This window comes from Pezoporus flaviventris, unplaced genomic scaffold (assembly GCF_033815535.1).
Source record: "Pezoporus flaviventris isolate CSIRO_AGI_PZ_B2104156 unplaced genomic scaffold, CSIRO_AGI_Pfla_v1 ptg000009l, whole genome shotgun sequence".
NCBI classification, from domain to species: Eukaryota; Metazoa; Chordata; class Aves; order Psittaciformes; family Psittacidae; genus Pezoporus; species Pezoporus flaviventris.
In genome coordinates this window covers 1,497,631-1,507,962 of record NW_026892557.1, presented here as the reverse complement: position 1 = coordinate 1,507,962, position 10,332 = coordinate 1,497,631, and the positions used below count along the sequence as shown (strand labels likewise).

At 48.8% G+C, this 10,332-nt stretch overlaps 1 protein-coding gene and 1 long non-coding RNA gene across 11 annotated transcripts in view; one reads left to right on the top strand and one right to left on the bottom strand.

Moving 5' to 3' along the window:
- The first annotated feature begins 2,434 nt into the window (after positions 1–2,434).
- Positions 2,435–4,330, top strand: LOC133267667 (uncharacterized). Its single transcript, XR_009742828.1, has 2 exons — positions 2,435–2,576; positions 4,074–4,330. It is a non-coding gene; the product is annotated as an uncharacterized LOC133267667 (long non-coding RNA).
- Positions 4,331–4,857: 527 nt separating this feature from the next.
- CASZ1 (castor zinc finger 1) overlaps positions 4,858–10,332 on the bottom strand; it is a 282,546-nt gene continuing 277,071 nt past the window's right edge. For all 10 annotated transcript variants that reach the window (XM_061450109.1, XM_061450107.1, XM_061450113.1 and 7 more), the window contains one exon: positions 4,858–9,221. In XM_061450109.1, the coding sequence (XP_061306093.1) occupies positions 7,966–9,221 (1,256 nt within the window). In that variant the 3' untranslated portion in view covers positions 4,858–7,965. The remainder of the gene's footprint in view (positions 9,222–10,332) is intronic.

Genomic DNA, 10,332 nt, shown 5'->3' with positions numbered 1-10,332 from the left:
TGCAGGGGGTTGGAACTGGATGATCTTAAGGTTCTTTCCAACCCTAACTATTCTATGATTCTATGATTCTAAGTCTAGGCCTCAATGTTATTTAGCCTTAGAAAGCCAGTGTTGAGCACTGGTCCTTGCAAGCTGCAAGTTATGCCCAGTACATGTTGTGTGTCACAAGAGCTGCTTTTCCTCTGTACCAGTAAGCAGCAGAACTCTGAATTTCCTTCTGCTTTGGTGTAGGAGGCGTTGTGCTGCCGGAGTAAATATCCTCCAGAGTCAGACATGCTTTACTGCACTCTGTACTCAGCTGAGCAAGCTGCGAGGAGGATTTGGCTGGGCATGGGCTCCAGCTCTGCACACCTGAGGGGGTGGCTCAGTGTGATCGCTGGCTGCCCCAGACCAACTGCTCTGCATGCAGCTCCCTGGGAGATGGGCTTCACTAAAGGGGAATGAAGGTTGGAGCTGGTAAGAAAGATTCCTGCAAATTAAATGAATGCCTTCCACAGTATAAAAACTGTTCCTTGCAGGTCTAGGACATAAGGAGAGGTGTAACTCAAAGTATCATTTTCCTAGTTATTGCTAAAAATACCCTTGCTAGGCTGTCTGTGAGACGCACTGGGATGAATAGCCACGATCGTCTTTCCGAGCCATTGTGATGGCTATTACCTTCATTCTCAGCCAACACTGATAATCTGCCGTCTTCATTTCTGTCCTCATTGGCTGTTACAACCCCGGCAAGGACAGGTCTCCATGTGCTAAGGCTGCCCTAAAGCATGTTGGTTAATGCCATCTAAAAACCAGGCTGACTGGAAGCAGCAGCAGAACCATCTGGTCTCCCGTTCTGTCCCCTGGAACACCTTGAGCGCTGCATGTTTATGTTTGAGGCGGTTGAACTTTTGCTGCCTCTGTTGGTTTAAAGTCTGGAATTGCTTGGAGAGGGGAAGGCAGTGCTCTTTGTTTGAGGTGGTGCCAAGGGGTAGTTCTGCTGTGGTGGTGTGTGCTGCAGACAACCGGGTAGAGTGCTGAAAAGTAGCTATCATCTGCTCTTATGTACAAGGGGCAGTGTAGTTTTGTGGCTGTGTGTAACTGTAGGGTTCTGCACTCACAAAAGATGCTGTTCCAGGGGTACATTTGGTGTAATCAAAGAATATTACCAGCAGCAATGCCCAGTTTTTGTCCTGACGTTACAAGCAGCAGCCTCGCTGTGTGTCTGCTGCCTTCCATGGCTCACCAGCTGCAGCAGCTGGATGCAGAGCTGCAGATGCAGTGGTGAGCCTTCGATTTGTTCAGCTTGCAGCTTCTCCCATGACTTAGTCATTCTTTCATGAAGTGCAGCCAGAGTTCTGCACAGAGCAGGCAGGTTCCTGCAAGAGCTTTCCAGCAGTGAGTTGTGTTGTTTGGGTCCCCTGTTGTGTCCCCCCCCCCCCCCAGGAAACACAGTCATGTAAATACCCCACGTGCTGCGGGCAGAGCTCCAGTGAGGACAAACCTCTGTGCTCCAAGGTTGGATTAGGAGCATGTTCGGATAATGGCATCTGAAAACAGGATGGCTGGGAGCTGCAGCGGAGCAACGAGGGGGCTTTGAAAGAGAGGAGTCTAATCCTCTCTGCTAATAAGAAGGCAGCTGCTGCCAATGCATCAGGCTTGTCAAGCACTGCTCTGCTGCTCCTGGGTGCTCTGACGGGTGGCAGGTGCAAAGACGCAGCTGCTTTGAGCTAGGAGGGGAAGAGCCACACGGGAGGGGTTGTCCTTGCTTTCTTTGGGTAACACAGGACCTTTGACATTGCTCTTTCCCCATCCCCAACAGCACTTTGGCAGGACAGGCAGCAGAGCTGTGTTTCATGCCAGGAGCTGTTCATTTGGCACCGCAGAGGCCGTGAGAGGGGTTGGATGCAGCCATCAGACACCTGCTGCTGGTGCAGCACCAGTTGCAGTTCCATGGCACTCAAGCCCGGCCTTATTGGGAAGGCAGCTGGATGTGTGCGGGTCTGCGGCTGCACATGGGTGTTGTTCACAGTGTTTGTACCTCACCAGTGGAAGAACAACTTTGGGCAGGGTGGAGGGCATGGGGGGCAACACAGGGCAGCTCTTGTGCGGTTATGTCTTGGTAAGGGGACAGGTTCCCAAAGAGACCACTGGGATATGTGCTGGCAACATCTTCTTCCGAGGGGTGAGTACTTGGGAACGTGTTGGTACCTGGCAGGTACTGTGAGGGCAATTGCTTTAGAGCACACAAAATGTTCTTCCCAACAGCCCCAAGTCCTGAGGCTAAGGTGGATCTACTGCCTCGTTCAGAGCAGGGATCTGGTGATAAAAGCCTGTTCTAATGCACCTCCAGTGTGGAAGTGCCCAGGTCTGGGAAGAGTCTTGGCTGGGATGTTGGGGACAAGCTGCATCGAGCGCGCAGCGGTTTTATCTAATCTGTTGTTCCTTTACAGTCAGTGGTACCAAGCAGTATTGTCCCACTGTGGCTGTCAGGACACCCTCTTGCTGAACAACAGTCATCCCAGATGGCAGTCACTGTACTTTGCACGTGCACAGTGTATGCAAGTTTCTGCAGCAGGAAAAAGGAATGGAGTGGCCAGGTAAGGAATGCTTTCCTTCAGCTCGTTGATGCGTGGCATGCAGCTTAACATGTTCTTGCTAAGTTCTGTCAAAGCACAGAGCTTCACGTTGCATTTTAGTGGAGATTAGTAGATTTATTAGCCCCACCCCTTCTATGCAGACAGGCTGTTTCATTCATGCTCCTCATCTCTCTTTTGTTAGGGTGATACTGAAAGTGATTTAGTGGGCTTTGAATGTCACTGTAAGGTTTCAAGTGGCAGGAACAGCAAGCACAGTTCCACCATGGATCCCCATCACCACCCGGAGCTTGCAGGCCAAGGTAGGAAGGGAAAAGTCAATCTCTGATTCTAGGTCCCAGTTTAGCACATCGTGGAGAAGCATCAGGTTTACCAGGGGCCCCAGTGAGCACTTCAAGTAAAACTATAGGGCTGCTTAGAAAGCTTGAGGCCAGAGTCTGTATGGAGAGCACTTGGTTCCCATTGCACTTAGCACTAGTGCCGAACCAGGGGCTGTTCTGATGGGTGCAGGGCCCTGACTAGCCTTTAAAAGACCCAAACTGCTCCAAGACTTGTTAGCTCTTAGACAAATACACCACCCCCTCAATGAAGAAGACAACTTGATCGCTTAAAACATTGGGGTTTTTTTTCCAGTTTTTATTGAGTGAAAATGTCAAACCTTGCATCAGTCATGCAAAAAAAAAAAATCAAATAAATAAAACACATATATTAAATTTCTAATAGCACTAAATTCAAGTGGAAAAATATTCAGTTCTTAATAACGCAGGTGCTGAAGAGACCAGATTCAAGTAAATCAGAGCACACCATCCTGGTTAGGGTGTTGTTTTTTTTTTTTCACTTTCTGCATTTTTTTGTCTCAAAACCTATATATATATCTATATATCTATATATATGTATATACATATAGATATATACACACACACATATATATGTGCATACATATTATTTTTATATTTATATATATACACATACATATTTATAAAACATTAAAAAGAGCATTGGTGGTTCAAGCATTTATTTCCCCCCCTCCCCCACGGAAAGAAAAAAAAAAATAATAAAACAACAACAAAACAAAAAAAAAAAAGACCCAAAAAAATTACACATTTAAAATTCAAAATGAGCTAGCAATGGCTTATAGTCCTAGTGTGCAATATGGAGATTACAAAAGGCTAGAATCCTCCCTCTTTGTCTTTTTTTTTGTCATTTTTGTTTTTTTAAAGTTATTTTTTTGCTACATTGGAAAACTTTTTATTTTTTTTTAATTTTTTTTATTTTTTTTTCTTTACAAAATTCCTTCCACACAGACTTGAATCCAGTTGAGTTTGTGGCTAGAATGAACAATCTAGTCAATAGTTTTTGATTTCATGGTTTTGTTTGCTCTTCAGCAGTGAATGGGAGCAGACTCAGGAGGGTCCTTCTCAAGGTTTGCTTTTGGTTGGGTTTTATCTTGGTTTGGACAGAACAGTTCCATTTCCTCCCTCCTCTTCCCCCTCCTCATAGGCTGTTGTCTCGCCCTCTCTTTCCCTGGTCATTCTTTAAGCACAATAGCATTGTATTAACAGTCCTATTGATATGATCGCTCGAAGTGCGAACCCACCTCGCTGCAACAGGGCTCTTTGTGCTGTTGAGGCCTCTGTTCAGAAAAGCACTTAAGCCTGGGCTTAAACCTGCGCCCTTCAGCCAGCATCTGCTTAAGAGTTTTGCCGAAATTAAAGCCTTCACATGGCAGAATAAACAGCTGGGTTTAACTTTCTTGACTTGTTGTTGTTGTGAACAGAGACATAGGAAGAGATTTACACAAACAAGACTTGGAGAAGGTGGAGTAAGATGTGTTCTGGGGGTATGGCCAACCTGCTGGGTGGCCACTGTCCTGTGAGGGGCCAGGTCCTGCACCGGGGTTGCATTTAGCAGTAGCCTGTTGGGAAAGAAATGTCATTCCCTGTGCCGGCTCCTGGAGGTGACTGATGATAGAAGTTTGGGAGAAGGGCTGAGATGTCAAGAAGTAGGATGCCTCGGGGGAGAAAATGGTGTGCATAGATCAACACAAGGCCCTTCTGGCACGCTGAGCCACACAGAAGGGCTTGTGAAACAGGGCCCCGTCAGCGTGGATCATGGTGAGCTGCACCGGGATGATGGAAGGAATGTCCAGCGCCAGCCGGAGCGGGCAGAGCTACCGGTAGGTCTGTTACCCCTTTTCTCCACACACCTCTGCTCTCTCCCACTGTTGTGCAGCGAGTCAGTGGAGTCTGGTGAGGTACGAAAGGGGAGAGGTAAAACTGCTCCTACCAGCCAGGAAGCAGCCCGGCTCTCCTGAAGGGATACCAGTGGCCCAGGGAGCCCTGAGCCTCGCCACTGAAACCTCCCCCTCGCCTTCAGCGTTAGCACCTCCCAGGCAGGTTTTGTGCAAACCTGGCAGGATGCTGTCTCCAAGGCAGTCGGCTCGATCCTGCCTTCCACAGAAGTCACTGATACGCACGATGACTTCAGTGGTACAGAATAAACACATCTGGTTTCCAAGATGTGGCTTGTGTTACATCCAAGGGATTCCTCCTGGAGCCCATCGCCATGCTATCGAAGTACTGACTATGGGGAAGATGTACAGAACCTGCAGCAAATGCTGTTAAAGTAAAATCGTTTTGCCCCATCCCCTGCAGAAATTCCAGGGCCTCGTTCCCTCGCTCTGCCCCAGGAACATGAGCTTCATCCTAGTCAAGAATCAGGTTGTGCTAGAAAACACAGAGCTGAGGGCAGGGGATATACCAAACAAAACAAAACCAAACAAACAAAAAACCCCTATGAAAACAAAAGCCACACAAATAGCTGACAGCGGAAAAGAACTCCAAAAGAATTAAATAAACTACAACCTACCAATAACAATAGTTCATTTGTTTCCATTGGTTTCATCTCTACAAAATTCAAGTTAGAAGTCGGAATCGTGCAGCTCCGCTCAGTGCTGGGAGGGTGAAGTCAGCCTCAACCCATAGCATTGAGGCCCCCCCTCCCCTGCCCCCCCCCAACAAACCCTACATCGAAGGGAAAAACAAAGGAAAAAAAAGTAAAAATTAAAAAAAGGAAAAAAAAAAAAGAGAAAAAATGAATTGCACACAATAAACCGTATCTAAGGGCTGGGCAGAGGGCAGGTGAGCCCCAGCCCCTGGCGTCGGTGGCTTCTCCTTTGTTCTATCTCTAGCAATAACCTTTACAGGAAAAATACTGTACAACTGCTGGTTTTTATCAGGTTTTTTGCCTTTTGCAACATTCTCTGCACATTCTGTCCCCACACTGACACAGCCGAGCTGCTGCCTTAGAGCCAGGCCTGAGCTGCACCACGTCCTTAGGGAAAGAATTAAAGGGAGGAAAAAACCCCAACCTAAACTTCTTGAGGCCTTTTTCTGTTCACGGGGGGAAACAGGATCCCTTGGAGCTGGGGGTGGCCTGCATGGTGTTAGAAAAGTAGGTATTTTATGTAAAAAAGGGACAAACTTCAGACACCAGGAACCTTCTGCTAGGCTGGAATACTTACAAACTGGCACTGAAATAACTAGCAGTTAATTCATACAGCTAGTCCTTCTGGAGCCCAGGTGGATGGAGACACAAGCCCTCTCTCAGACTCAAGTCAAACAGCTGCTGTCTCACCTGCCAGAGTCCAGGCAGCATCCTGTAGTGTGTGTTCCCAGCCTGGGCTGGGGAAAGAGAGCAGGGAAGAGCTCGTCACCAGGGGAAGCCCAAGCCGCTGGATGTGGCAGGTTTCAACACAGTACAGTTGCATTTGCTTATGCAGTGCCCAAGCTATTGGCCCTACTTGTCAGAATTTATCAGCATGGCACCAGAAATACTTTAATTCTTAGCTGGATTACACCTGCCCTCAGCTAGCCTCTCCCCCATCTTCAGTTCTCGGTGCTGCATGGGTTGCAGCAGCCTCATGTTTTGTAGCTGCAAAAACCATGATGGGGCCAATAGCTATAGACCAGCAGTGTCCCTCCTCCCACCCAGTGCTGAGCAAAAGAGACACACCCCCGCCCCCCCAAGCCTGAGCAGGACATCCCACAGTGGGGTCCTGAATGTGTGCTGCCTTTGCCTCCCTCTTCAGCAGTGCCTTCACCCTCTCCCAGAGTCAGCAGAACATTGAGTCCATGCACACAGATGACAGGCTTGCCCATCCACGGTGAAAGGCTGGGGACGAGGGCTTGGGGACCAGGGACATACCTGCCACTGCACAACTGCCTGGTCAGACAGCAAGTACTTTTGAAGGCTGCTTTAACGGCTTAGGATGCTCTTCTGTGAGCACGGTGCTCCCTGTGCTGCACCGCGGGACAGTGTCAGCTCACAGCCTCCTGAGATGGGGATACTGAAGCACCACAAAAACGCCTCACCCTCAATAGAGAGGAAGCACCTGGGAGTTGGGATGAGATGGAACTGGATGGGAGATTAACCCCAGTCCTCCAGTGTGACAGACCCTTTAACTGCCTGCTGTGCTCTTCCCAAGTTACTTCAGCTAAATTCCCTACAGGCAGAACAGCAGGGATGAGGAGAGGTGTCCTACAGAGAAAGTAAGTGTAGACTGAGAAAAGTTTTACAATATAAATAGCATTCAAAATTATTATCATTAATAGTAAAAAGGATCTGGAAGAACAGAGGAGTGTCCCATTCCCACCCCTGCTCATTCATTAATGCGTCCTCATTTATGTGACAATAAATACCCACTCCCACCCTTGCTGCCTGATGCCATTCATTTAATGCTGGAGAAAGAAGGGGGGAGGGGTGGAGAGAGAGAGAGAGCAAACACCCCTCACCCCTCCTTCCCACCCGCAAAGCTGAGCTACTTGTCCTTGTGACACCAATTCCTTGCGTGTTATATATGTGTGTGTGTGTGTACATTATATAGAGAGACACACACACAAATATATAGTTCTAAAATTCATTACCTGTTGTTCCCACCCACCCCCCTCCAAGAAGTGGAGATTATTATTAATATCGTACAACTGAAAACATGGAAAAACAAAACCCGGAAAGAAACATGGGGGGATAGAGCCCCACCCATAACAAAGGGTCCCCAGATGGGCACAGGCCCCACGCACCATGCAGGGAGCAAGGAAAAGCAGCTGGTACCCTCAAGGTTCATGTCCATATAAAAGGGTGTTTCATGCTGCTTCCTGCCCCCATGTTCTGTGATTGCAGAATGAAGGGATGCAGCACCAGTCCTGCTGCCAACCTGTCTCTTACGGGGCCTGAGGAGGAGCGTGGGTTTCCTTCCTTCCTCTCTCTCTCGTGTGTGTGGCACGGAGTTTGTTTTCCACTTTCCATCCCAATCTTTGTTCTTGCCTCATAGGGGGTCCTCTTAGTAATTTTGTGTAAGAGCAAAACCAAACCACTGCTGCCGTTGTCTCTAAGATTAAGGAGAAGCTGCTGGAGCGACAGTAGAGGCTGGGGCAGCAGCTGGAGCTGCAGCTGGAGCAGGAGTTGGGGCTGGAGTAAGGGCTTGCTCGCCCTGTGGCATGGAAGCATCGCCCTGATCTGTGGAAGAAGCAGCCTCCTCTGGTTCTCCATCTTCTTTAGTGGCCAGGCCCTCAGGGTCAGGCAGCGATTCCTCAGAATCTGTGTTCAGGTCTTCCTCTTCATCATCCTCTTCATCATCATCATCGTCGTCCTCCTCTTCATCATCCTCCTCTTCTTCATTCATTTCTTCCTCATCATCCTCTTCATCCTCTTGGGAAGAGTCATCCTCGTCCTCCACATCACCGGAGCCAGATGCCACTGCCCCCCTCTCCTGAGGTGCAGTCCCGGCTCTGCTCGGTGATGGACCTTCAGTGACTTCTGACTGCTTCTTGCTGAGGTCCAGGGAATCATTGAGGCCCACACCAGCTGCGTTCTGCAGGAAGAAGAGGGAGCTGTTGTTGTCAGTGCTGAGGTTGAGGGAGCTGTCCAGGTTGATGGAAGAGTTCTGGATGTCATACTCAAGAGTGGAGTGGGCAAGGCCCTCGGGGCCAGGAGAGATGGCAGGAAGCTCCCCTCGCTCCTGCTTCTCATGTTTGCGCTTGTGCGAGTCCATCTGTGACATGCCCACCACCGTGTGTTTGCAGCCAGGGTAGGTGCAGTGGAAGTGGGAGCACTTGAGTTTGTACTTGCAGTCAGGCACCTCGCAGTCCACACTGGAGCTGAACTGGCAGAAGCCAGCAGCACTGATGACGTCCTGCTTGCCGTGGTGCTTACGGTGGGCTGTCACCTTAGTGCTGTCAGTGCAGCGGAAGCCACAGCGCAGACAGTGGAAGTGTGTGCTATTGCCAGAGAACTGACAGTCTGGGAAGTTGCAACTCAGTGAAGACTTGAAGCGTTTGAAATCATCCAATACCAGGTTGTCAACACGATCGTGATGCTGGGCGTGCTTGTACATGTGGGTACGGCCACAGAACTTGTAGCCACAATTCTCCCGCGTGCAGTGGTAGTGCGTAACCTTGAGAGAGAATTGGCAGCTGGAGTCCTTGCAGTCCTCGTAGAGGTCATAGCGCCGAAATCCCTCCAGCATCATCCCTTCGTCCAGCATCTTGCGGGAGGACGCAGTCTTGCGGCGCTTGCCAAACGGGGACATGTCCTCAATGATCCAGAAACGCTTTTTGGCCCCTGAGGCAGTTGGCATAGTGATGGTATTCCCTAGGGAGAAAAAGCAAAGAGTGGTGTCGCTGACAGCCAGGTCTCTCTTCATCTCCCAACCATCCTGTCAAGGTCTGTGTCTGCCAGGGCACAATGCTGCAACTGCTCCCACCCAGCGGCTCAGCCCTCAAAAGCTCTACGGAAGCCTGAACTGGGAATGTGGGCTGGCTGATGCCTGTTGGACATCGCTTCCTCTATTTCCAGCATATCCCACCTTGTCTCTAACTGGTGCTCTGGTATACCCAATATGGTGTAGATGCTGATGACTGCTTCTCTGTTTTGCTACTCTCTCAGTTTCTTCTGCTGCTTAGTTAATCTCTAGGCCTATTTTCCTAAAGTCAGACTTTAATACAGAGGAGCTGGCTTGTTCCAACCCAAGGCCTGAGGTGTGTTAACTGAAGTGGCAGAAGAGTTTAACATGCTAAAAACTGGTACGTGTATACTATCGCCTATCCAGGCTCTTGTAATACACTGCAATTGCCAAGGACAGGGAGGAAGTGAGGAAGGATCCCATGCGTGATTAAAACTGCAAGGGGGGGAATTTATAGAAATAGGATGGACTTTGGCCAGGAGACTGCAACATCCCTCACTGTAATGAGCCTACACATTACGATGAGTGCACTTAGAAAGACAGATGGACAGATGTTCAATGGGGCTAATTCTCATCATCACTAGCCAGTGGACTCTGAGAGAAAATACCAGTTCTGCAGCTTTCCCTTGGGTCTCAAAAATCACATGATGCCCCTAGTAAATAAAGAGCCCTCATCCATCTTCTACTTTCATTCACAGGGCCAGCATAACTGGCTAGTGCTCACGTCCCCTAGGATCAAGCTGACATCAAGGACTCGACCTCATTATATCTATTAACTTTTTTTTCTTCTCTGCTTGCTGTTTCCAGAATCAAACCACAATCTCCAGTATCAACATGCAGCACAGATGAGGTTGGAGGCAAGAATTTCTCACCAGGTGCAGAACTGTGAGTGTAATTGGAAATTATAGCTTGAAACTAAACCATACTTTTTTGTTGTTGTTGTTTTGCCTCTCCTCATGCTGAAACTGCCATCCTCTGAAAAAGAGGCATGATTTGTGACACACAGTGCCTGGGGCCTGA